The sequence below is a fragment of the Talaromyces amestolkiae genome (genome assembly GCF_001896365.1).
Source record: "Talaromyces amestolkiae strain CIB chromosome Unknown scaffold4.1, whole genome shotgun sequence".
NCBI classification, from domain to species: Eukaryota; Fungi; Ascomycota; class Eurotiomycetes; order Eurotiales; family Trichocomaceae; genus Talaromyces; species Talaromyces amestolkiae.
Window position 1 is genome coordinate 1,312,450 of NW_024468040.1, and position 26,003 is coordinate 1,338,452.

Sequence of the window (26,003 nt, forward strand, 5' to 3'; positions counted from 1 at the left end):
AAAGAATCAAATCCATCCATTAGCTAGTCTCTCTCGCCATTCACTCGCCAACCCGGTTGTAACATTGCTTCCACCACAAACAATGATCACCACACGACTCTGTGGCGTGAGGTCCGGGATCATCTGTCTCAGATATGACGGAGTCAACTGATCAGACACAATATCACTCTCTGTATCAGAAGATGACGACGAAGCAGAAGACGCAATTCCACTATCCGACGGACACGCCAGCGGCGATGCACATACTCTTTTCTTCTTGATATCACCATCATATCCCCCATCTCGATCCGCAACCCTCCCTCTCTTCCGACTGTTTATCTTCACAGAAGCATCCCCGACAGCAGCCTCAACACAAACACCACAGGCCAACTCAACAAGCACCCTCTCATCATCTGCCAACCGCAAACAACCCCTCGCCGCAGCCGCATCCGACAACACCGCACTATGAATTTTGATTTTTTCCGGAGGGTCAATGCAATACTCAAACGTTCTCTGCGAAACGCGCACGCAGGCAAGTGACACGGCCATGGACGTGATTTTGGGCAATGTGACGAGCTGCCTGGACGATATGGCAAGGTTCATAGACTGCGTCCCATCCGTCTCGACGGCGAGGATGTGTATGTCTTTTCTCGGAGATCGGCGGTGTCGCTGTATACCTTGTATCAAACCATTCATTAGACCGCCACCACCAACACTACAAATCACCGCATCCATCGGCAATTCATCCTCCTGCTCCTCTTCGTTGTCTGTCGCAGGCGGTAACTGCACCGCCAGTTCGTCGACGATAGTACTATTCCCCTCCCAGATAGCCTCATGATCAAATGGGTGCAGCGCAATCTTCTCCACCTTTTTCTTTTCTCCTTCCCTCTCTTCTTTCTGATCCTTCATCAGGATATTAGTCATATACTCTCCCGCCGCCGCAATCGTATCACCGAATTGAATCACCCTCGTCGCCCCCGCAGCACACAACTTATCAACCATCAGCCGTGACGTGCTCAGCGGCACTACCACTGTGCACGGATATGACAGTGAGCGCGCGGCACAAACGGCCGCGAGTCCGGCGTTTCCGCCCGAGTTGATGAAGAAGTGTAGTTTCTTGTGTGTGTTTGATGGGTGGTGGATGTGGTGGAGGATTAGGGAGGCCATTGCTCTGTTCAGTCAGTTCGATGTTCAAATCTTGTGTGAGATGATAGAGAGGGGGTACCTTGATTTGAATGATCCGCCTGGTTGGAGGTTCTCTAGTTTTAGAAATATTCTACTGTATACTCGAACGAGTTACGGTTAGATTCTCTGTTCTTGAATCTTAATAAGGAAAGATGGAGGGGGACATACCAGCCAGCCTTCTTCGAGAGAATGGCAGACTCGATGAGCGGTGTTTCAATCCATGGTTTCCGGGGTTTGTATGCTGTTTTTGTCATTGTTGTGGACGAAGATAGGGGCTTCAGGGCGACATCGTGGTTTTGCATGGCCTGCGTTGTCATTGTGCTTTCGTTCTTGGTCGAGCCAAGGCTTGAATATAGATGATAGCTGCCCTGGGTGGTAACGAGATCGATATGATATTGGTATAATTCGAGTATATAACTAGGGGTGTATAGACAAGTCCCTGAGTAGATAGATACAGTAGACAGGGCAAAAACGAACCACCTCCTATATGTATATGTAATGATCAACCAAGTCAGATCTTCTCCACGTATTCCTCCTATCATTTGACAAAACAAAAACCCTAACCAGATCTACGGAAAACCGGCTTACGATACAGTATGTAGTTCGTTATCAAACTCTTCTCCAACGGAGATACACGGGTACGCAATCCGCGCTGGACATTCTTCCCCTCACAGACCAGGCGAGTCAGCGGTCACTGATAGATAGTATCTACGACATGCGAACCACATGTCTCAGCACGTACCTATATGGAAGGAGAAGATAGGGCTTTGTGTCACATATCGTCGGGAAACTTGGGTCTTGTTCTCCGCGGGAAGGTTATGGGTCTGCTTACCGGGGGAGGATAACCCTAATTATTTTCATAGAAGTGACTTTATAGAGAAGAGATAGGAGGGAATGGCAGTAGACAGAAATATCCCACGGATATTGTTGTGTTGTTGAGAGTGTTTGCTCTGAGGTACAACGACAACTATTGACGAAAGATGAGTTGATGCATGGTCTCGCCATACTTGTGATCCTTTAACGGACAACTGAGAGTCAGTTGCAATAACAGTCTATACTCTCTCAGCTGTAGATAGTCCAACAATGTACGAATCAGGGACGCAAGATAAGCCTTCAATGGCTTAAAAAATGAAAAAGGATATGGACGATGCCGGCACGGCTCGAACGTGCGCGGGCGAACCCATGTTCTATAGATCGATGGAGCAAATATGCATCTTATGATGTCCATAGCTCCAAAGGTAATCCAAGACATACTCCTTAACCACTCGGACACGGCATCTCTGTGCCCTGCGTCACCCGTGCTTGTCAAGCGCCTGGCTGGGAGAGATGAGATGGGATGGACAACTACCCTCAACTCCAGCCTTTCATACAACCCTTATCGCGCAGTACATATCTCCTCTATTCAAAGAAACAAGATAAGACTTCAGTGTAGCTCTGCTATCATCGGAAATCTCTTGCTAATCAATAGGTAATATGTACCTAGGTAGGTATCGTCCATTCTCCGCGGAAAGCCTGCTTCCCGTCAACATAACCCTAACATTGAGCTCGAGTCAGCGCATGGCAAGTTTCCCGGCGGCAATCCTTTCTTTTTTTCTCACTGATCTAGATGGTTCAGGATGATATATGATGGTATCATTGTGTGGATTCTATGGGGTAATGGATTCGTGCGATTTGCTCTGATATGTACGTGCATGATAGATGATGAGGAGAAGGTAGCCGGGTCTAGCCGTTCATATCCTGAGGCCTTATTGATAGATGATTGATAGTGTACAGATTATACATGTCTTAGTTATTATACAGAGTCCAATTGTCAGACATACAGATGAGCGTCAGCTAATCCTCAACCATAAGCGGCGGAAACAAAAACTGGCGCCTGTCAACAGGCTTCTCAACGATCCCATACTCATAATCCGCCCCGTACTTTGCAGCCGCAAACCCGCGTTTGGACGCATCTGCACTAACGCCTATACGGTCCAGAAGCTCGGAACCCTTTTGCGGCATGAATGGCTGCAGCAAGATGCCAGATATGCGCAGAAATTCGCTTACGTTATAGATGACGCGATCGACGCGGGCGAGGTCGTCTTTGTGTTCCCAGGGGGCGGCGCGGTGAAAGTAATTTTGTGTCTTTCAAGAAATCAGTATGTAATATTCGACGGTATTAGGGAAGAAAGTACCTTCATGGCTCCGTCCATAAGCTCGCGAAGAGCAGCCTTGGAGTTGAAAGCGTCCATAAACCTTTCGACTACCGACGGCAATTCTTGGAGCCATTGCTCAAATTCCTTGTCATTTTCGGTCGCTTCATGCCCAAAACCATTCTTCGCTGCGTCTATACTTGGGTAGAATTTCGATTTCGTGACACCCATCAGGCGCTGATATACATTGCCCAAGCCATACTGCAAATACTTCTTGTAGTCATTGACAATGTTGCCGTTCTCGTAGTTTGAATCATCACTCAGTGGGCCGCGAAGACTGAGGAAAAACCGCATGATATCGACCGAGAATCGATCAATGGCAAAAAACGGATTGACGACGTTGCCGGTGGATTTGGACATTTTGGCCCTATTCATTGTCCAGTGGCCATGCACAAGGACGTGTCGCGGAACAGGCAGGTCGAGGGCCATCAGGAAGGCAGGCCAGTAGATGCAGTGGAAGCTAATTTGTAAGTTCTTCGTTCGTACCATTCAGAAAAGAGTGACAAGAGACCTACCGAACGATATCCTTTCCGACGATGTGAAGATCAGCTGGCCAGCCCAGCTCGGATTCCTTCCCTGGAGTGAAGGGGTAGCCAGCTTTTGTCAGGTAATTGATAAGTGCATCCAGCCAGACATATATGGTCTGAGAATCGTCTCCGGGAACTCTGACACCCCAAGTCAAACGCTCAACAGGCCTGGAAATTGACAGATCCTGTAAGTCATCACCCACCGTCTTGACTAAATGCCTCATATGATTCTTTGATAGGATGAATTTTGGATTCTGCTCGTAGAACTCGAGAAGTCGATCTTTGAACGCGGATAGACGGAAGTGATAATTGGTCTCTGACGACCACTCGACTTCTTTGCCGGTCTCGGTGGAGATCTTTTCACGTTAGCCAAGTTCGTCTTGATCGATTAAGAGAATATACCATTCGTTTTCTGCCAGTCGCAGGATCCAGAGATGGCTCTACCTGTGACTGCGGATAAAACGCCTCGTCGCTCACAGAATACCATCCCTCATGCTTCTTTGTGTATATATAACCCCGATGTTGTAGCGATTCCCAAAAGTACCGTACCGCGTCCTTGTGGGCTTCATCCGTAGTCCGTATGAAATGGTCATTACTAATATTTGCTACTCTTGCCAAATCCTGGAATGTCTTGCAGTTCATATCGCAGAAGGCTTGTGTATCCATCCCGGCCTCTTGGGCGGCTTGTTGTATTTTGATTCCATGCTCATCTGTGCCGGTGAGGAAGATGGCGTTGGAATTGCCTTTTAGTAGCTGCCATCGTTTGATCACGTCGCCGAGGACCATAGAGTATAAATGGCCGACATGGGGGGCTGTCCAACAGTGAGCATTTTCGATAACCAATGGTCATACAATCATACCAGCATTGACGTAAAAAATAGGCGTCGTCACATAGAATGGCTTCTTATCCTCGGGTTGTGTCTGTGTCGCAAATGTTGCATGATTTTGACGCGGAATCGAACGTCGACTTCTCAACGAACACGAAATTGAAGATGTGGATATATGTCTGGCGAAAATTGGGCGCGAAGTCACCAGACACCGATACGACCTCGATATTGTGGCCATTGTTCAATGCATTGTGAATGACAGAAATAAACAGAGAACGAAAAGTTGCGGCGAAGCAGTCAACCTCCGAGTGGTCCAAGCTCTAACTTTTTAAGCTCAGTGGTCCGCTACTTTTCTAACTTCTGCCTAAGAAACATACTCCCCGCCTTTTCTTCATTCTTCAAAACCTTACCCAACACTGTCACAGCTAGTAGAAATACAAAAGTGAAGTCGAATATTCTACAAAATGGCAACTCCAAAAGATGACATGCTCACCAAAGTGTCTACAGAAGGTATGCCATGCCTCCCTCTATCGCTCAATGAAACACAGCTAATCATGTAGGCGCAACTGATTTTGTTCAACTCTACCATTCCGCCCTCTCATCAAACAAAAGCTCGATAGCCTCCTTTTACAGCTCCGCTATAACGAACATTCTCTTCAACGGAAACGTGATTGCAGACGGCGCCGCGGTCGAAGACATCTTTACCAACCAACTACCAACCACACGTCATGATATACAGTCTGTTGATTGTCAAATTATAAACAAAGCCTATCCTACAACAAAACCCGGAAACACCGCCAGAGAGAATGCCAAGAATATTTCCATGCTTGTGACAGTGAGCGGCTCGGTGCAGTACGGAGGCAAGGACTCGCCGCAACATGGATTCAGCGAGACGTTTGTCCTGATCCCCAACACGGAAAGCAAGGAGAAGAACCGAAAAGATTGGTTGATTCAGAGCCAGAATTTTCGTCTAGTCGTTTGATGTGTCGTTTCTGCTGCAGATGCAACGAGTTCGCCCGTCGAAAAGAGCATCCTAAATCGAAAACGCCGCCGGCCAGCGAGGCAAACATATATACATTGACTCAAGCTTATGGCGGCATAACGTTGGAGATGATCAACTCCTCGTTGGTCGCAAATTTGCTCTGACTCGTTCTATGAGTACTTCACGCGATGCCTTGTCGGACGGCATAAGATTTCTCTGCAGACAGTTAGCGTCACACATAGACAGCTTCATACCATGCTTACTGCTCGGAGCCATCTTTTCAGCTCTTCTGTCGTCCATTCTTCGGGTTCTGTGGGAGTTAGAAAGTGCACCAAGCAGCAATAAATCTTGATTACGAACCTCCTTTAGGATCTGGCTCTGCAGGAAATATGTCGCTGCCCCATATCGACCAGGCAGATACGGCAGTGACGATGCCGGCAAACCCTGTATAATTAATACAATTTGTTCATGCGTGCATTGAGATTGAATATACCGAGAAGAAGGTTCTACAAAGTGTTAGCTAGATGTTGGCAAACTTGGATGAATCATACCTTGGAGCTTAGGGCTTTGTCTAGTTGAGTGGGCATCTTTGTTCGATCGATTAAATATGTGATCAAGGATAGTAAATGAGAAATAGAATAATGATGATAGATGTAATGTTGTCCTGTCGCAAAGGAAGAACCAAGGCAGCTCCATTACCTCTCCCCGCATATCTATCTGGCTGCCCCATTATTCAGGCAGTTACATGCACCGCCACATTTTCACAAGCCMCCAGCCATATCTCCCCACTAGGGCTCCTAGCTCGCAAACCCTAATTTCCGGATCGGATCCCACATTCAACTCCATTGCAGGCTGGGCCAGTCCAGAGACGTCAAGATTGTTGTTGTTGCCTTTGCTGGAACTTTGAAGCTTTTCTCACCAACCCTTCGACAACCCACAACATCCATCAAGATGCCTTCCGAAGTCTCTGATATCAAGCAGTTCATTGAGATCTGCCGCCGGAAGGATGCTTCCTGTATGTTCTCCTGGTGTTGTTTTCTGTCAATGCGAAGAGCACGGTCAATTGTTCGATTGGATGAGGGACTATTTCAATGGTTTCCTACCAGCCTACAGTTGACTGAATCTCATCTCATGTTCGAAAATTGTTGAGCTTTACTAATAAACCGATAATACAGCCGCCCGGATCAAGCGTAACCGCAAGAGCAGCCAGACCAAGTTCAAGGTCCGCTGCCAACGCTTCTTGTACACTCTTGTCCTCAAGGACTCCGACAAGGCCGACAAGCTCAAGCAGAGCCTTCCTCCTGGTATGATCGTGCCTTCGAACTCAGGCCAGAGATAGACAGACTAACAAAAAAACAGCTTTGAAGATTGTCGACGTCTCCAACGGTTCCAAGAAGAAGTCCACCTAAACAACACACCGACGAACATGGCATTACGGCGTTGAATTTAGGAGGAGGAAGCCAAGGGATTGCGACATGATACCAAATCAAAATCAAAATCATTCGAAGTGGATGGACTCGACATGTCCGTCATAACAAGACAACAGACATATTGCAGTAATAAATGTCAATACACCGATGTGAATGGGGTTACTCTTCTTACTTCTTTGATCTGTCTTATAAGATCCACCGGTCGGTCTCTACCTGAGATGGGGGCTTATTTAGCTATAAGTCTCCAATCACAAGACAAGAATAAAAAAAAGTTTAAGAAATAGCTCTTCTATCTCTATTCCGGTCACTCGCCTCTGTAACTCAACTCCCTATAATCCTTCAGCCCATATGCATCTGCCATCTTAGCAACAGCATCCCCATCCAACCCATACCGCCTCAACTCAAACTCTCCAAAATAATTCGGCTCCGGCGATCTCTTCTCAAACCCCAGAGACTCGAAAAGCGCCAAACTCCGCGCATTATCCTTCCCAATCTTGACACTCAGACACTTCATTCTCCTCTCCTTGCTCCGTTTATTAGGTGCTGTCGACTGTGTAAATTCATCCAACATCTGCTCCTCGTGGCGAGCAATATACCACAAAAATGTCAACAATGCAGCCCGGCCAAAGCCCTGCCCTTGATTTTGTTTCTCGGCAATCATTAGTTCGATTTCGCCTATTACTCTTTTCTCTTCATTCTCTCCGTCCTCTTTCTCGTCAACATCGTCATCATCAAAACGTAGGAATAGATTCGTATCCCCAATCATCCTCTCCGGTGCATCATCATCTTCTCTCAATACCAACAACGACGCCTTAGTCGATGATAAGTCCGAAGCTGGCAAAGGCAGGCAAGCAATAAACGTCAGTTTATCCTTATCTTGGCGCCAGCTTTGTTGCATGGCATATTCCTCGGAGAGGGTTAGGGGTTCGGAGGCTGTTGCTTGTTGGATTTCCTATATATATCCTCAGTACTTCAATGCTATATAGATAGACCAGACCAGGATGGTAGTGGTTGGGTGAGTACCTCATCTTTCATCCAATCGTGATATTTTAGGACGTGTCGTTGGGAGTAGGGGACTAACAGGACAGTTGATGTCGAGATTGCTGTGGTAGATGTCAACATGTATGATTTGTTTCCAATACTGCGGGGAACGATAGGATTGTACCTGTTGTTGCGTTTAGAAGCATTATTTTGATTGAGCCTAGTACTTTGTTATTATTGATATATAATTGTCGAACTCCTTCGAAGTGATAATCGATAGATTATGGTTAGAAGGCGGTTGCAATTGAAGAGTGGAGTCGATCAAAGCAAATTTACTGGATGAACGTTTGTATGTTCACATAGCCTACAACCAATATACCTTCATAAGTCGTACTATTTTCAGATTATCTATATCCTATATAGCTAATCGACACTTTTATTTTGTCTCCTGATTTCCAGAAAATATCTGGAATTTCACTACTTCGACCTCCAACGTCTCCGAGTCCACGAGAATCAACTCTCCCGTTTGATGAAACTTTGGAATTGAGACCAAGCGCACACGCGTGGGCTCGTCCGCTGAATTGCTCATCTCTGTATCTGGTCCATCTAGTCGAAATCGTGGCTCACTCTCGACAACGACGGATTTGAACTGAGGCTGATTTCCAATGAAGAAGAGATGGGGACAGGCCTTGATGATGAATGGGTCATGCGTTTGGAAAGGATAGCACCCTATGATTCCGTTAGAATGTAATTGACTCGTATAATCATGAACTCACATAATGTATCAGGAGCGGTAGGTACGGCACATCTCCATCTGAGCATAGCTTCCATAATTTGAACACTAGTCTCCCCATCCCCATCCCCATTCGTGTTGCCATTCTCGTCCGCAAAGTCTAGATATCGCAGAACATCATCCACATTTTGGCCACTGCATCCCCATAGTCGCCATCCATCAATATAGCCTTCCCAAGGATTCGTGACATTGTCAAACCAGCCGGGCTCTACACTTGTATCTCCAGGTAAGCCATCAGAGCAGTATGTTTTAGCCCGAGGCAGCATTGCTCGATGGATCCCTTGCTGAGGCAAGGAAAAATTTGCTGGATCGCTTTCGCCCGGCATTATTGTCACCGGTATACTCGGAAGTAGCTCGGAAAGGAAATTGTCAAGTTGAGTAATCGGAGAGGCATTGTAAGAAGACGCGTCGTAGCCGTATTTCTTCGGCGCTTTCTTCTTAGCTGGGTCTCCATCCATAGCTGTTACTGCAGTTATTGTTTCCACATTACCCAATGAATTGCCTGCGATGACCAATCGAGATATTCTTGCTGGCGATTCTTCTTCGTCACCGGTCCCTGTATAACCAAGTAGATAATCTGTCAATAGCTCCAGTGTCAAGGTATCACTCGATGAACCGGTGATGCCTAGCCCGCTAACGAATGCTATTTTTGACGACTTGCCACTCGTGTTCTCAATGCGTTTTATCGTGCTTTCTGTCTTATCTGTAGGCGCCTTTTCCCACCTTGGCGGTTGCGGTGCGAAATCAGGGACTTTGATATCAATGACTTCGAAATCACCATTGGAGTTCTCTGTGCCCAAAACTGCAATAATGACACCAGTAACCAGATGCGTCGTTCGAAGCATACTTCCTGTCATTCTAAGACGACCTGATTCATCTTCTAGCATCACTTGTGTGCTGTCCGGATTCGAGAGGTCGATATATGTTTTTCGGGGTGGAGGTGCGGCGGCGTAATTCTTCAGAACATCAATCAGTCAATTGTCTTGAACACCAATTATTTGCAACTCACGTCTTTTGCGACATCATCGAGAATGTTAGGCTTCAACGGCAAGTCCATATAGACCGTACCAGTAACCCAACACAAGGCTCCTTGCCGGACATCCAGCACTCTGTCCACTTTGCGAGCCTTTTCTCCCGCAATCTGTCGATTATTAATACCTGATCGAGCGGCTTTCCTCAAACTGAATCGCCTACTGTAAACCCATCCCATGCCTCTCGGCCCACCTTCTCTGCGGCCGGCTTTAGCTTGGCCAGTCGTAAGAAATACAGATCGCCATATTGTTGTTGGTACTGTCGCGAATCTGCCTTGGGCAATTGGAAGGTGTGAAGCGGTGTGTAAGCAGAGGGGACGCGGTATTCAGCTTGATATTCTTCGCCGCTGCAATAAAAAAACATGGTTAGTGCAGTTCAATCAGGTCGATTGCAAAATAAATGGCGGGGCTTATCTACCTCGGCGGTTGGAGAAACCTGTCGCTCGGAGTTTCGTAGCTCATACTGAGCGGATCATCATCTGGATATGGTAAACTTTGCGATGTGTGAAGACGAATTGCGCTCGTATAGCTGATCTTGGAGCTTTTGGGCCTGGTTGTTGATAAAGAAAAGTGAAGCTGGGCAGGTATGCGGAGTGTGGAGAAGGCACTTAACGCGGCAGGACGCGTCTTTTGGCGTTCCTTCCCAATTCGTCATTCTACTATCCTAAATCAACCCTAACACAAATCTACTTGAAACTGACACCTCTTCTCGTACTGCTAGGGATCTCTATGTACATGATTTGATACAGCTGAGCCACAGCAGCCATTATGTTTCCGCATTTGCCGCCGAGCGCCCATGTGACACGGTACTCCTAATGGCAACGACAGACAGCTTACGATGTTAATCTCAATTCCCGGCCTCCGAGCTGTGCAGAATTGATTCCTTCGAAGATCGACCTGAATAATGAATAATGCTCTCGATACTAGCTGCGATGCGCTGCCTCGGATGTTTGGCCTCGGCTGTTTTTAGCTCTTCGTGAGGGGAACCTCAACCACTTAGACTACTCCACAGGTTCTTATATCAATCAATCTTTACACTCTTTTGCTGTGTTCAAGCTCAAAGATACCCTTGCATATTCATATTTCTAGAGCATCGCTCATTGTCAAGCTACCGCATCTCTTTGTAGCAGTTACTGCGACTGGGAATCGGGTCACACCGCCACTCTACACAACCCAAGACCTAGCACAGATACTCTCAAAATGTCTTTACACACACCACTATGCGACTTACTCGGGATCAAACACCCCATCCTTCTGGCCGGTATGGCCAGAGCATCCGGCGCCGCACTCGCAGCCGCAGTATCTAATGCCGGCGGTCTCGGAAGTATAGGTGGCCTGGGCTACACTCCAGCGCAACTAGATGAAATGCTCATCGAGCTCAAATCACTTCTCCGTGACCCAAACCTACCCTTCGGTGTCGACCTTGCGCTTCCACAAGTCGGTGGTGGAGCACGTGCTACGAACCATGACTACACCCATGGTCACCTCGATGAATTGATTGAATTGATCATCAAGCACGGCGCAAAACTGTTCATTTGTGCCGTCGGTGTGCCTCCCGAGCATACTGTTAAGCGTCTCCACGAGGCCGGTGTTTTGGTTATGAACATGGTCGGCGCACCCAAACATGCCGAAAAGGCCCTTCAGCGTGGCGTGGACATTGTCTGCGCCCAGGGCGGAGAAGGAGGCGGTCATACCGGCGACGTCCCCTTTTCCGTCTTGATCCCTGCCGTCGTCGACGCTGTGCAAAAGTATAAGAGTCCCCTTACGGGCAAGACGCCCCTTGTCGTTGCTGCTGGCGGTGTCAACGACGGCCGAAGTCTGGCCGCTTCAATCATGCTCGGCGCCGCCGGTGTCTGGGTCGGCACTCGATTCGTAGCCACCGTCGAAAGCGGTGCCAGTAAACTCCACAAGGAAGCTGTTGTCTCAGCCGGGTTTGGAGAAACCATTCGCACACTGGTTGTCTCCGGTAGACCCCTTCGCATCTTGCCAAATGACTATATCAAAGAATGGGAGAGTAGACCACAGGATATTCAAAAATTGACGGAAAAGGGTATTGTGCCGATGATGCATGATATTGAGCAGGAGAAGGAGGATGTCGATTTCCCGTTTTTGATGGGAAGTGTTTCCGCGGTTGTCAAGAAGATTCAGCCGGCTGGTGAGGTTGTGGAGGAGATGGCCAAGGAGGCTGTTGAAGTACTGCAAAAGGGTCAGACGTTTATCAAGAGCAGTAGCAAACTATGATCGTATAGCAATACTTTATATTTGACGTTCATATGTTTCTAAGAATGTGATGTAACACAACAAGACATTTCGTTGTGCTATCCACCATTTATGCTCTACCTTTGTTGCCTTTTTTCATGCTTTATACCCGCGAGTCTTAACAACAAAACAGTCGAATTTCCAAAAATAATACAATACATTGAGGATGATTGCGAGACTTGTCAATGGACATCTAACATAGCCCATATTCTAGTATACTTATTGCACACAAGCGCCGATAAGTACTGACTAGGAAAGCCATTCGTCCATGATACGCGCTCCCCCCTAATAACTTATTCTATTGCCGTTGGTGCGCGCTTCTGTCATTGCCGGGGGAGGTGGTGGTCCAAAAACGGGCTTCTCCAAGGTGACTTGCTCGGGGAAACGTTGACGTATCGCTTCGTATTCCTCCTCATCGCTCATGACACCGTCTTCATCTTCATCCTCATCCTCATAGTCGTCGTCCTCATCGTCGTAGTCACTTTGTGTGCCTTCTTCGTCACCTTCGAGATCTCCGGAAAGTGCATGGTCTCCGGCATGGTTTGCGTCGCCGCTGGTGAATCCGTGTCCTCGACCTTGCTCTTGCATGCGGCGGCACAGCGCCTCAAGATGGTGACACTTTTTCTGGTACTTTTCTAGCTCCTGCTGGTTTCTATTGCGCTCTTCCGCCATCTCGAGAATGTTGCGATTGGTTTGGTCGTGTTTGCGGGTCAGCGTGAGGTTTTCCTTTTCCAGCCGCTTGGTCTTTTTTGACATCTCCTCCATTTCCTTGCGGAAGGTCAAAAATAGCTCATTACTGTTGTTCAGCGTATCCTCAACCTGGAACTGAATAAGCGGTGGTACGTCTAAAGGTCGACCAATCACCTACCTGTTTGAACTTTTCAACGTATATATTGAGCTGACTACGAAGTTCGACTTCTGTGTGAGAGAACGTCGAGACTTGCGCAGTAAGAGCCCGACATCTCGAAGCTTCACTTTCCGCAGCACGTTTTTGTTCTTCGTATTTTGCAATAAGACTTTGGATTTCCGCATCCTTGCTGCGCAAAAGGGCTTTGAAGTGGAATTCTCGCAACTCGAACTTTTCTCCGATGGTCTTGATCTTTGTACGGATTCTAGGGTATTATTAGCAATGTCAGTACTAAGGGGCAAAAAGTAGTGCTCACGCATCGTCCATATCAATGTCCATCTTCTCATACTTCCGGGTCTCTTTGGGAGCCATCACATCTTGGATGTCGGTAAGGAGAGAGCTCAGACGTTCATTGACAATCATGCGAGCTCGTCTTTCAGTTTCCTCGAGCTTCTTGTTTTCGTCCTGCAACACAGTCAGCTTGACACACATGCGATGTTATAAGACCGCCTTCTTTACCTTCACTTTTTTGTTCTCCTTTGTAAGTTCCCGACAAAGCTTCTCTAACTTGTCCTTCATGGTCGCCGTTTTGTTCAGCTCCGACTTCCCCTTGTCCTGATCCTTTTGTAACTGATCCGCTCGTTTCTTGCTTTTTGTATAGTCGCGGTCCAGCTTCTTCATCTCCGCCAGCAACTCGGTGTACTTTTTATGGACTGTTTCAAGGCGAGTCATGGGCGATTCGATGTTGCTGAGTAGTTGGTTCAGGTCTCTCGTAGCTTTTTTCACCTCGCGTTCTATAAAGTGTTAGGACTTGACTCGAGGATGAAAACTTTTCCCCGCGAGGTAATTCACAACATAAATCGAAGAAGACGATAAACGATAGAATGGAAATATTACACACCTATTTCGGCTTCTTGATCCTTCTCCCCGGCTGCATCTTGCTCCAATTGCGAAATCTTGGCTGCAAGCAACTTGGAGGTCTCATTCGGATCAGCCATTTTCTTCCCTTTGGCCTTCTTGGACATATTAGTCGACGCCATTGCTGAGTTTGACTATCAAAAGAACAAGATAGTTGCGCAATAATCCAATGAAAGTTGTGTGGCGTGTTCGCGTGACCGATCACTGCAGAAACAATGTACTCGGTAGGCCCTCTTCGATTTCGCAACTTCCATGCCTTGACCGCAACGGTGTGATTGCAATCAAGGCAAGCTAATATAACGATCTTCCAAAATGCCCTCTGATTCTTCGAATGTCGGTTTGCGCCGGTGAAAGGCTCGTTGATTTCGCTTGAATCGGATCGTTCGTACCTGGCCTGTCCGCAAGGTAATCCATGCGACTGCAGCAAGTTAGACGGGAATCTCTCGCAAGCTGCTGCAAGCGTGACCAACAGCAGCGGATGGTATAGTCGTACTCCGAGAGTGAAACAGCGCTGGTCTATCGAGCACTCTGGCGGGATTTCCTCTTCTTGCGGTGGTCAGTGTGGTTTGAGGACGATGCAGAGGGGAGACCGAGAGGCCTGGCCAATCAAGGCTTAGCGTAAAATTTCTCGGCTCTCTTGGCGTCTCGATCTTAGTAATTATCAATCTAAGTTACCTATTCATGTCATTGTATATATATATATTTTTACTCGGATTTTAAGACACAGGATACATGCGCTGAATCGCGATCCTTGTCACCGCCGAACATCCAACTCGTCGACGAGCTTGACGAAACTGCCGCATAGCTGCTCGATCGACTCAACTTCTAGCTCCACCTGGAGCTATCGCACTCGCGATGCTTCGCCTAGCTACCGGCATTCGTCGAAACGGCCTCGTGGCCCCTGGGAGGATATGGACCCAGAGGACATGGTCTGTGGGAGCGTTGGGACTGCGGAGGATGGCATCGACTGTAACAGATCTCAGCAGCTATCCCTCGGTGGGCGAGCGTCTACACGGCTTTACAGTCAAGGAAACAAAGCATGTGCCAGAGCTGCACCTTTCAGCTATCCTCCTCAAACATGACAAGACGGATGCGGATTATCTTCATGTTGCTAGGGACGACAAAAACAATGTCTTTGGGATTGGGTTCAAGACTAATCCCCCGGATGCCACTGGTGTGCCCCATATTCTCGAACACACGACACTATGTGGAAGTGAAAAGTATGTTTTATTCAACACCCAATCTGATAATGGCTAACATTTCAAAGGTACCCAGTGCGTGATCCATTCTTTAAAATGCTCCCTCGGTCACTGTCCAACTTTATGAACGCTTTTACCTCTTCCGATCACACTACGTACCCCTTCGCCACGACGAACAAGCAGGACTTTCAAAATCTTCTGTCCGTCTATCTCGATGCGACGTTGCATCCATTGTTGAAAAAAGATGATTTCAGGCAAGAGGGATGGAGACTTGGACCCGAAAATCCACTTGCTGCAGAACAGTCAGATGCAAAGACCAAAGAGCTGGATGATATCGTCTTCAAGGGTGTCGTCTACAACGAAATGAAGGGACAAATGTCTGATGCCAACTATCTCTACTACATCCGATTTAAAGAGAGCATTTTCCCGGCAATCCACAATTCCGGTGGCGATCCACAGTACATCACAGATCTGACACACGAACAACTAGTCCAGTTCTCCAAGAAGAATTATCACCCAAGCAATGCCAAGATAGTGACCTACGGCGACATGCCGTTAGCTGATCACTTGAAACAGGTTGGAGAAGTTTTGGATGGGTTTGAAAAGAAAGAGGGGGACAAGGATGTCAAGCTGCCACTCGATCTCAGCCAAGGGCCTGTAGAAGTTACTCTACCTGGTCCTATTGATTCATTTACTAGCGAGGACCGGCAATCCAAGACTTCGAGCTCATGGCTCATGGGCGATACGACTGATATTGTGGAAACCTTTTCGACCGGTATATTGTCTTCACTGTTGCTCGATGGCTATGGATCTCCTATGTACAGAGCTCTGATTGAAAGCGAGCTTGGATCGTCATTCACGCCAAACACCGGGCTTGACACAGGTGCCAAAAAGCCAATTTTCTCTATTGGTGTAAATGGCGTTCGCGAAGAGGATGTCGGCAAAGTCCAAGAGGTGATTCGTGGTGTTTACGAAGAAGTTATCGCGACTGGATTCAATGATGAAAAAGTACAAGGCTTCCTTCATCAGCTAGAACTCGCATTGAGACACAAGACCGCAAACTTTGGTATTGGAGTCATGGAAAAGACGTTGTCATCGTGGTTCAACGGTAGCGATCCTTTGAAAGAGCTTGCCTGGAACGATGTCATCAACGAGTTCAAAAGAAGATATGCCGAGGGCGGATACCTCGAGTCTTTGGTACAAAAGTACTTGATGAACGACAACTATATGAAATTCACAATGGTCGGGTCCCCAAACTATAATACCAACTTGGACGAGCAAGAAAAAGCTCGTAAAGATGCGAAGCTTTCTGCGCTGATCTCGGAGCACGGTTCTGCAGAACAAGCCATTGCAGAGTTGGAAAAGTCTGAGCTCGATCTACTCAAAGTGCAAGAAGACGCACAGCTTGCGGATGTAAGCTGCTTGCCAACCGTTCATGTCTCGGATATCTCAAGACAGAAAGAACGCAAGCCCATTCGCGAATCCAAGGTTGATAATATTGAAGTGGTGTGGCGTGAAGCTCCTACCAATGGTTTGACCTACTTCCAAGCATTGAACCCATTTGACGGTCTGCCTAATGAGCTCCGTTTGTTGATGCCACTCTTCCATGACTGCATCATGCGTCTTGGTACACCTGGAAGGAGTATGGAGCAATGGGAGGACCTGATCAAACTCAAGACCGGAGGGGTTTCTACCTCGTCTTACTTGGTTTCCTCACCGACTGAATTGGGTAAGTTCAAGGAGGGCCTGCAAATCAGCGGATACGCTATCGATAAAAATATACCTACTATGTTGGACATTATTCGCACTCTCATTACAGAGACGGACTTTACAAGTCACGACGCTCCACGCATGATACTGGAATTGCTTCGATCCACGACCAATGGCGCCCTGGATGCAGTTGCTGGTACTGGCCATCGTTTCGCAGTCAATGCGGCGGCAGCTACTTTGAATGAAAGTTTCTGGGTTCAAGAACAGCAATCCGGTTTGGCCCAGCTGCAGGCGACAGCTAATTTGTTGAATGATGCGACTACATCACCTGAGAAACTTAATGCTATTATTGAGAAGCTGCGCCTGATTCAAAGCTTTGCCATCTCTCAGTCGTCCAACATTAGGGTACGCATGGTCTGCGAAGCAGAGAGTGCCGCAGGGAATGAATCATCACTACAAAAATGGCTAGCAGCACTTCCCAAGTCAGGCACGATGCCTATTGTATCTCAACATCAATCAGAGATGCCTCCCACTCCTGTCGGAAATGTTTTGTATGATATGCCATACAAGGTGTACTACTCAGGTCTCGCCATGGAGACCGTTCCCTTTGTCGACCCCAACAGCGCATCATTGAGTGTCCTCTCCCAACTCCTGACTCACAAATACCTACACCCTGAAATCCGCGAAAAGGGCGGTGCATACGGCGCGGGAGCCAGCAACGGACCCATTAAGGGCATCTTCACACTCTCCAGCTACCGCGACCCCAACCCCACAAACACATTGAACGTCTTCAAGAAAACAGGCATCTTCGCCCGCGATCGTTCATGGTCCGACCAAGAACTCGAAGAGGCGAAATTGAGCATCTTCCAAGGCCTTGATGCGCCTACAAGCGTCGACGAGGAAGGAGCACGCTACTTCATGAGCGGCGTGACGCATGAAATGGACCAGCGCTGGAGAGAGCAAGTTCTAGATGTTACGGCCAAGGATGTCAATGAAGTCGCTGCCCGGTTCCTGGTTGGTGACGAGGGCTCAGTGCCACCCCGCCAGGCGCTTTGTGTCCTAGGTGAGAAGAAGGGGGATCTCACCGCCACTGCGTTTGGGGCTGGTGGCGAGTGGGCTGTGAAGAAGATTTCTTTGCAGTCTCAGGAAGCTGAGGTGGCGGATGGTTTGGATGTCAGTGCTGCTTCGGCATGACTCTCTCTAATGCAATCCAGCATTTGATCACTTAGCATGCATCTTCACTCAGGCGTTTTGTTTTCATATTTGTTGTATAAAACCCTTTATATACCCTGTATGATAAAAGAATGGGGCGATTTTCTCATTTTGTTTACATTCTTATACATCCTTCCTTTCCCCTTCCTTTATAAGCAAAACACCACCACGCGCAGCTTCGAACAGAGCAGACTCATCTCCAGCCCCTCCGGCAGACCAAGCTACTTTTCTAATCAAAAAGTATCTGGCAACGGATTTCTACTCCATGGCTGTATCCGAGATTCAGGAGTCACCCTTGACATGTTCTATGTTGAAGGGATACCAGAAACGCGCAACATCAACCCCATAGCCCTACCCTAAACCCTCTTCAGTTCACAGTCTCGAGTTCGCGAGAAGTGCAAAATTCCGATTTTTTTTTTGCGCCGGAAGGATTTTGTGTGAGACTCGTCTATCGTATACCGCTCCCTTCTTCTTCTCCTAGATGGAAGAAGGGGATGTGTATGTGAAATCGGAGTTGATTTGCTAAATTCTTCTAGTGTTGCGAAGAAGATGGGGTTTCATGTCTACGGGCGAGAGGCAGGAGACTGGGAAAGTTGGGGTTTATGGGCTACTCCGTTTATCAGACCTGCCCTATTCCTGTGAGATACTGGGGGGCGGACTAAGAACGTGAGGACATGTATTGTAAAATATTACCTAGGTATCTATAAATTGATTGCAGACTGGTGTTTGATCTACCATGGTAGTTGCAAAGGGGTTGGCAGGTTCTTGCCGAGTACAGGCTCTGCGGTGCCAATGTCCCTGAATCAACTCATTAGAATACAATACATTAAATAACGGAAATGTATGAGAGACTGACCTCGGTCCCCTGGGAGCCCAATACGTCCCCGTCTTCTCAATATCAAAATCCTTTTCGACAAACTCCGCCAGCGATTTTGCCGCTTCGTCGGGTGTTACGGCTACCCAGACATATCAATTAGCATCATCCACCCCATATCATACCATACCACAAAGCAGAGAGAAAAGAAAACGCAAACGTACCACCTCCTACATCCCAGTATTTATCAAAACCAACCCCTTTGGTCATCTCCGTCCTCATAAACCCCGGATGAACCAGCCCAACCACAATCCCCTTCTCCTTAAGATCCAATGACAACAACTTCCCCACCATATTCAGGGCTGCCTTACTCGCATGATGCCCATAATTCCCACCTCCTTCGGACTCATGCCGAAGCGTAATACTACCTGCCTCCGACGAAATTAATATAATTTTCCCTCCTCCTCCTTCCTTAACGAGGCCTCGTTTGACGAGCGCCTGAATCACGAATACAGGCCCAATAGCTGAAGTCGTGTACATGCGCACCTGTTTTTGCCAGTCGGGTTCATCAAAGGACTCGAACCCGAAATAACCGGCGTTCACAATCACGGTGTCGAGTTTTAGGCTGTCGGGCACGATTTGAGAGACGAGAGTATCGCCGACGTCAGGCTCCGAGATGTCGACGTTGAGGAGCCAGCGGATTTTATCATGTTTGGGCGTGTCGGGAGCTTTGTAACTGCGGGTTGTTGCGTAGACGGTGGATGTGGTTGGGAGGGAGGCGTAGTGGGTTGCGAGAGAGGCGCCGAGGCCGCGGGTTGCGCCGATGAGGAGGATGTTTGACATTTTTATTTTCTGTGATTGATGTTGTGATTATGGTGAAATGTAGGAGGTGAGGATGTTGATATATGATAAGGTGGGATGAATGACGTAGAAACCATGAGCTCATGTCCAGCCAATCACGTTCATTTCTCATTCGTAAATCATAAATAGTATACATACGCCTGATATCAATGGCAGCAAGACAAGCTTTGAGCTATGTACTTATATATAGGTGGAATACAGAGGACTGTCTCCAGGTATGGATAGAGAATAGGCAGGTTAGATTCATTCGCCTGCATCATCATGGTTTTCGTCGCGATCCGTGTTGAGATCCGCTCCATGATCCTTCGCAGATAGCGGCGTAATAGATCTTTGTGACGTTGGCGTCATTGGATATGAAGGAAAAGGTTCTGTTGGTTTATCGTCCTCTTGTATAGAAGCCGGATTGCTCCGTCTAGTTTCTGGAAAATTAGCAATGAAGTCTGACGTGGGGGTCGCTTGAGACTACTCATTCATTCATTCATTAGCAATGCTCGTTACTTGATTTCATCAAGTCTTACCGTAGCCCGAGCTAGTCCCTGATTGACAGCCAACTGATGAGCTGCACTGCGTCTGCGTACAATTTCCAGCTCTTCCTCCGCTTCCGCTTCCTGCTCTTCTTTTGACAGTTCTGCCATGGACGCAATTTCTGCATTACGAGCAGTATCAATTTCAATGCGCGACTCTTTCCGTTCTCTGGCCTTCCCACTCCGCGACGACTGGCCCGACGTTGTCCTTCTAGAACGACCTCCGCTTCCAGCCAGATGCTCATCCGAAGTGAGCCCCGTATTTCGACGCGCTAATACAACAGCGAATTCGTCGTCTAACGGTACTGCATCCTCGTCCTCATCGTCGAATATAAGATCGCCTCTTGAACTCAACGAATTGCTCGTTTCCTGCGAAGACTGCGTCGTACTGCGATTCCGTTTTTGCCTTTTTCCTTTCCTTATACTTCCGGCAATGTTGTCTGCATCTTCATCCTCTTCTTCTATCAAAGGCTGTGCCTCTGAATGTCCAGGCTGAATATAATCATCGTCATGCGGCAGTCGACCCGGTCTCTCCTGCAAATCAGCCGCAGACGGCCGATACTTGACACCACGAGGTCCAATCTTCCACGGAAGTCTTTCCAAAAATCCAATAAACGACGACTTGGGAATCACCGTAGGATCATCCCTCTGATCCGGCACAATTGAGCTCTTGCGTCTCGTCCGCGCAGCACCATAGCTCATCTTGCGTTGTCGACGGGGCTGTTGCGCTCCACCMCCAGCCCTTACACTCCCACTMCCCGCCAATAACCGATCCAACTCATCATTGCCCCATCCTAGTATCCCCTCATTAGCGCTCTCATTATCCCAGTCATCATAAAAGTCGAAACTGAGCTCGGCGCGACCTCGCCTGCGACGTCGGAGTTGAGTTTCACGATTTGGAAAGCAGGTCGCAGTGCATTCGGTAAGACAGTTGCCGAGAGACGTGAGACAAGGTGCGAGGTATTGTTGGCCGAAGCGGTAGAAGCCTTCCTGGGCGCTTTCGTTGGCGGATTCAATGTTGTGGGAGATTTGGTTGAGGGTTTGGCGGATTCGAGGGTCGTTTGTGCGCATCATTTTGTGTCAATGTATTCCAGGTTGAAGTAAGGTAGATCGGATGGATGCCCTCGGGCTGTATCGCAGTCTAGTTGATAAGAGTCATGAGTGACAGGTCTACCCATACATCAACAGAAAGAAACCTGCTAGCGACACCCCTGGCATGGATCACGTTGTTGTGAGCTGGTCGAGCGTGTCCATTGCATGCCACAGAAATCCATCAGCAATGATGGCATGAACCGTATGTAGTATGACCAGTCTAGTCTAGTGTCGCCCACGCACGTGAGATAAGCCGTCTCCACCAATCAACTCGATCTATCATTACTTTTTACACAAAATGTAAATTCGATTTAATTCAAGATCAATTAATTGGATCAACATGGTATACTATATACGCTTTCTGAAAACACCCCGAACGCAAATCGCCAAGCCTGGACTCGTCTCAGTCTCGGCACTGATATCCATCACCACTGATTTGGGAGATGCATTCCTTGCCGAAGATGTTGCATTGCAAGTGCAGTTGATAGATGCTGGCGACACCACACAGACCAATACAAGTACTGTCTTACAAGAAAATAATACATACAAGTGGGAAGCGGGAAAACGGGAATTGGCAATTTCCACCGGCCTGTTCAAAGCGCCCCGAAAAATCTCAAGGGTTGTGCTAGCAGTTGGGCCAAAGACAGCATCTACCTTGGACACTGATCTGAGCGATGCAGAAAAAATACCGTTGGTGATTTCAGGATGGAGTGCGCCGTTTAGTCTTTCTCAGAATGGTACGGCCGAAAAAGTGATTGAAAGGCGATTTGTGCTACAGAATGACACCCAACTCAGGATATGGGAGGAGACGGGGAACAACATCGCGCGGCATATATGGTTTGCCTTCTTTCGTGTACTTGCAGGAACTTTACTAAGAGGATTAGGGATGCTGCTCTAGCGGCTATCGTGTGTCTACAGAGTACTATCAACAGTTCCGGCCGGTGCAGTATGCCGCGCCTTCAATCGCGGTTTCAGGCCATAAGCAAGAACCATTTCCAAGTCATTGAATTGGGATCTGGTTGTGGTGTCGTCGGAATCGCTCTTACGCAGATGCTATTCGGATGCTCAGTGACACTCACAGATCTCGCAGAAGTAAACGATATCGTGGCGCGCAATCTTCAGATCGCGCAGTCAGCAACCAATTCAGAAACTAGATTCAAGGTTCTTGACTGGGAGGAGGAACTCGACGCAGAGATCACCGCAGAGCCAATTGATCTTGTCTTGGTATCAGACTGCACGTATAATGCTGATAGTCTCCCGGCGTTGGTGCAAGTGCTAGATCGTCTGGTTCAGTCGTCGCCCGATGCCCTTGTGCTGGTGTCTCTGAAGAGGCGGCATGAGAGCGAGGCGGTGTTTTTTGATCTGATGCGACAATCTGCGCTGGCTATGCTGGAAGAGTCGGTCCATTCGCTGCCGGCGGCGTATTCTGAGAAGGATAGGATTGAGATGTACCTTTTTGGCAGAACAGCATAGAGACAGAGGTAATCAGAAATCTCCGATTGGCGGCGGCATCAAGTGCGTCATAGTGGGTCTAGACCGCTGTGAGTGATGGCCACATTTCTCAGGCAGAAACAGGTTATTCAGGATCATTGCTAGGAATATCCTGGTGATACATTCTACTATTTTTCTTCCGGTCGCACGAACACGTTGGGCCACAGCTATGTAGTGTTACAGCTTAGCTGTTCGGCTGCATGTGAAATTGCACCGCCACCATCCCACTGTTCGACTTCAAGTTTTGGGGGTTTGTGCCAATATTGTACCAATATTGAGGTGAAATATAGCTGTAATCTATCAGGCTAAAGGGCATCCAAGCGGTCAAGGAACAGACAGGGCCTAAATCGCGCATCTTGACCGCAACGAAGAAAAATACACGGACGGTAGTGGATAATATCTGTAGCTGCCGGATTCTGCAATGAGCTGCATACAGCATGCACACTGCATGGAATTAGCTATCAATTTGGATGATGTTTCCTGGCCAGTCCGAGTCTCATCTACCTCGCGATTGTGTCTTGCCAACGCGGGAATAATTATAACCTGAGAGTCGTCCTTTGAGTCATACAGATACGAGCATAAGCTGGAAAAGCAAGCAAGAATGGACATAGTGCGTTTGTTAACAATAATCGCTCATAGTGCCAGATAAACAGCGTGCGTCATTCCGCCGAAGAAAAATGGCCGGGAAGACGTGGTGGTGCCTGCCCGGCCAGGCCCTGGCAGAAAAATTGTTGTGTCCCCCCGCAGTCCAAGCCTTTCTTCCTCCGCCACGACCAACTTCCTTCTTCCTCTTCCTCTTCCTTTTATTCCACCACCCTCTTCCTTTCTTCGTGCTTTCTTCATCTGTCGTCTCGAAGATTACTTCGTATATACTCTGTCTTTCTAGGTAAGTCACCAGCTGCAACTATATATCCTCAGTCTGTTACAGTCGAGCCTTGCGTCAAGTGTGCTCGTCAATGAATGCCCGTGCCCTAAGAACACACACCACCACTTCAGAATTTTCAAAATCCCGCCCACGACAATACTCCAAACAAGTCATTGTTTCTCTGTTACATCGACTATTGCTGACGTCCAATACTCAGACTTCATTTCTTTCACACGCCTTTGGACACCAAAGGCCCTTCACCACGGCTCCCGCCGCAAACTCGCGATTCTTCCAAATTGTCGCATTGTATCGTCTTCGACAGACTCTCAACAACATCCCACCTCCTGCTGATCGCTAAACTCTTCGACTTCGAATCCACGGGCGCGCCTTTGTCCCCCCAATCTCCGTCCGCTGATTCCCCAATTTTCTTTGAGCTGCCGCATAGGGTTACTCTGCCGGTTCTTCCTCTTCTGGGGGAAGGGTCGAGGAGGCTTAGCCCACTTTATAACAGCTGCGAATCTTTTCGCCCGCCTTAACACAACTACAACTAAATCAATTTACACATTTTATTCTTGCAGACTTCCGCATGGTTATGGCACCTTCGCTTCTTACTCCTGATGATGTATACGTTTTTAACAACTATCATCCTCATACGAAAGATCCAGATACGTCTGTGACCTATTTGGATATTGATCATGGAGTGAATGATGCTCTCGTTTTGCGGGGTCACTCCTCCCCAAAGGAGATGATACTGGGCGAATTGAAGAAACGCGTTGACCGTATTGACATTGCGGGCTGCGAGCCTGGCGAGGAGGACGCGTTTTATGTCGCAGACATGGGCGAGGTCTATCGCCAGCATATGCGGTGGAAGATGAACCTAGGCCGTGTCAAGCCTTTCTACGGTATGTCACTCTAGCCCATTGCACTGTCTCTAGAACATCGACTGACCTGTACAGCCGTCAAATGCAACCCGGACCCAGAGGTCTTGCGCCTCATGGCCAAGTTAGGCAACGGCTTCGATTGTGCTTCTAAAACCGAGATCGACCTAGCTCTCAAGACGGGTATTGACCCGAGTCGCATCATCTACGCGCAGCCGTGCAAGACTAGGTCGTACCTTCGCTATGCCCGCCAGAAAGGTGTCAAACAGATGACCTTTGACAATGCAGACGAGCTGTACAAAATCAAGAACGACTTTCCCGACGCCGAACTGTACCTGCGTATTCTGACTGATGATTCCACCAGTTTGTGCAGACTTAGCATGAAGTTCGGTGCCTCTTTGGACACTGCTCGCGCGTTGTTGGATTTGGCCAAGAAACTCGAGCTTAATGTTGTTGGTGTCAGCTTTCACGTTGGATCTGGAGCTGAAGATCCAGGCGCTTTCCTCAAGGCCGCCCAGGATGCACGTTGGGTGTTTGATCAAGCTGCTGAAGTTGGCTATGAGCTGCACACACTCGATGTTGGTGGGGGTTTTTGTGACGACACTTTTGAACAGTTTGCTGCTATTCTGAGCAAGGCCGTCGATGATTTGTTCCCGGCACACATTCGTATCATTGCTGAGCCAGGTCGCTACTACGTTGCCGCAGCTTTTACACTTGCCGCGAATGTCATTGCTCGTCGTGATGTGTTTGACCCACAGACTTCATCAGGCAGTTACATGATATATCTGAACGATGGTGTTTATGGCAACTTTTCCAACATCATTTTTGATCACCAACACCCGATTGCTCAGATTCTAACATGCGCCAATGGCAGCGTACCTCCTACCCCAGGATTGACCGCCTCGGGTTCTTCCACTCCGGATCCATCCGCTGATGATCCTCTACGTGTCCCTGCCGGGGTAGAGTACAGCATCTGGGGACCTACCTGCGACGGCATTGATGTCATCAGCTCGCAGATCGTCCTGCCGGGCTTGGTTGACGTGGGTGATTGGTTGTATTTTGAGGACATGGGCGCATACACTCGTTGCAGTGCCACCCGTTTCAACGGGTTCCCTGACAACCACGATGTCATTTATGTGTCCAGCGAGAGCGGAGCATCCGCCTTGTTGGAGTACTAGCCTTGTCTTAATTTCTGTGGATATTTTCTCTTTTGTTTTGTTTGTTTTTGCTTTCGTCTTCTTTTCTTTGCTCACGCAATAGAATAGATCATATGGTTATAAGTCAGGGCTCATAACCGCTTAAAAGTTATGTTCATAGTCACTCTTTGTCCATAGTCGAGTTGAATTGTTGCAACGCACTAAACCAATTTTAAATAGACTTGTTTCAGTTCTATATAACATCTATCT

General features: G+C 47.9%; 12 protein-coding genes across 12 annotated transcripts; 6 read left to right on the top strand and 6 right to left on the bottom strand.

Annotated features, from left to right (window-relative positions):
• Window positions 1-6: 6 nt before the first annotated feature.
• Window positions 7-1,146, bottom strand: BHQ10_003016 (uncharacterized protein; the record flags this gene model as incomplete). Its single annotated transcript, XM_040875226.1, has 1 exon — window positions 7-1,146. One exon carries the CDS (start codon window positions 1,144-1,146, stop codon window positions 7-9), a length of 1,140 nt encoding a protein of 379 aa, XP_040731520.1.
• A 1,851-nt stretch (window positions 1,147-2,997) lies between these two features.
• On the bottom strand, window positions 2,998-4,669 carry BHQ10_003017 (uncharacterized protein; the record flags this gene model as incomplete). Its single annotated transcript, XM_040875227.1, has 4 exons — window positions 2,998-3,288; window positions 3,339-3,816; window positions 3,872-4,239; window positions 4,286-4,669. 4 exons carry the CDS (start codon window positions 4,667-4,669, stop codon window positions 2,998-3,000), a joined length of 1,521 nt encoding a protein of 506 aa, XP_040731521.1.
• Window positions 4,670-5,174: 505 nt separating this feature from the next.
• On the top strand, window positions 5,175-5,692 carry BHQ10_003018 (uncharacterized protein; the record flags this gene model as incomplete). The annotated part of the gene is made up of 2 exons (XM_040875228.1): window positions 5,175-5,220; window positions 5,271-5,692. 2 exons carry the CDS (start codon window positions 5,175-5,177, stop codon window positions 5,690-5,692), a joined length of 468 nt encoding a protein of 155 aa, XP_040731522.1.
• Window positions 5,693-6,643: 951 nt separating this feature from the next.
• On the top strand, window positions 6,644-7,101 carry BHQ10_003019 (uncharacterized protein; the record flags this gene model as incomplete). The annotated part of the gene is made up of 3 exons (XM_040875229.1): window positions 6,644-6,707; window positions 6,868-6,996; window positions 7,052-7,101. 3 exons carry the CDS (start codon window positions 6,644-6,646, stop codon window positions 7,099-7,101), a joined length of 243 nt encoding a protein of 80 aa, XP_040731523.1.
• A 325-nt stretch (window positions 7,102-7,426) lies between these two features.
• On the bottom strand, window positions 7,427-10,389 carry BHQ10_003020 (uncharacterized protein; the record flags this gene model as incomplete). The annotated part of the gene is made up of 6 exons (XM_040875231.1): window positions 7,427-8,074; window positions 8,582-8,832; window positions 8,880-9,852; window positions 9,906-10,037; window positions 10,091-10,274; window positions 10,346-10,389. The coding sequence occupies 6 exons, from the start codon at window positions 10,387-10,389 to the stop codon at window positions 7,427-7,429; spliced, it is 2,232 nt and encodes a 743-aa protein (XP_040731524.1).
• A 738-nt stretch (window positions 10,390-11,127) lies between these two features.
• On the top strand, window positions 11,128-12,168 carry BHQ10_003021 (uncharacterized protein; the record flags this gene model as incomplete). The annotated part of the gene is made up of 1 exon (XM_040875232.1): window positions 11,128-12,168. One exon carries the CDS (start codon window positions 11,128-11,130, stop codon window positions 12,166-12,168), a length of 1,041 nt encoding a protein of 346 aa, XP_040731525.1.
• A 303-nt stretch (window positions 12,169-12,471) lies between these two features.
• Window positions 12,472-14,073, bottom strand: BHQ10_003022 (uncharacterized protein; the record flags this gene model as incomplete). Its single annotated transcript, XM_040875233.1, has 5 exons — window positions 12,472-13,005; window positions 13,055-13,298; window positions 13,350-13,498; window positions 13,553-13,827; window positions 13,935-14,073. The coding sequence occupies 5 exons, from the start codon at window positions 14,071-14,073 to the stop codon at window positions 12,472-12,474; spliced, it is 1,341 nt and encodes a 446-aa protein (XP_040731526.1).
• Window positions 14,074-14,806: 733 nt separating this feature from the next.
• BHQ10_003023 (uncharacterized protein) lies at window positions 14,807-18,054 on the top strand (the record flags this gene model as incomplete). The annotated part of the gene is made up of 2 exons (XM_040875234.1): window positions 14,807-15,171; window positions 15,219-18,054. The coding sequence occupies 2 exons, from the start codon at window positions 14,807-14,809 to the stop codon at window positions 18,052-18,054; spliced, it is 3,201 nt and encodes a 1,066-aa protein (XP_040731527.1).
• A 749-nt stretch (window positions 18,055-18,803) lies between these two features.
• Window positions 18,804-19,729, bottom strand: BHQ10_003024 (uncharacterized protein; the record flags this gene model as incomplete). Its single annotated transcript, XM_040875235.1, has 3 exons — window positions 18,804-18,870; window positions 18,929-19,028; window positions 19,111-19,729. 3 exons carry the CDS (start codon window positions 19,727-19,729, stop codon window positions 18,804-18,806), a joined length of 786 nt encoding a protein of 261 aa, XP_040731528.1.
• Window positions 19,730-20,241: 512 nt separating this feature from the next.
• On the bottom strand, window positions 20,242-21,345 carry BHQ10_003025 (uncharacterized protein; the record flags this gene model as incomplete). Its single annotated transcript, XM_040875236.1, has 1 exon — window positions 20,242-21,345. The coding sequence occupies one exon, from the start codon at window positions 21,343-21,345 to the stop codon at window positions 20,242-20,244; it is 1,104 nt and encodes a 367-aa protein (XP_040731529.1).
• Window positions 21,346-21,703: 358 nt separating this feature from the next.
• On the top strand, window positions 21,704-22,836 carry BHQ10_003026 (uncharacterized protein; the record flags this gene model as incomplete). Its single annotated transcript, XM_040875237.1, has 2 exons — window positions 21,704-22,200; window positions 22,248-22,836. 2 exons carry the CDS (start codon window positions 21,704-21,706, stop codon window positions 22,834-22,836), a joined length of 1,086 nt encoding a protein of 361 aa, XP_040731530.1.
• A 1,469-nt stretch (window positions 22,837-24,305) lies between these two features.
• Window positions 24,306-25,775, top strand: BHQ10_003027 (uncharacterized protein; the record flags this gene model as incomplete). The annotated part of the gene is made up of 2 exons (XM_040875238.1): window positions 24,306-24,621; window positions 24,676-25,775. The coding sequence occupies 2 exons, from the start codon at window positions 24,306-24,308 to the stop codon at window positions 25,773-25,775; spliced, it is 1,416 nt and encodes a 471-aa protein (XP_040731531.1).
• Between the last annotated feature and the right edge of the window lie 228 nt (window positions 25,776-26,003).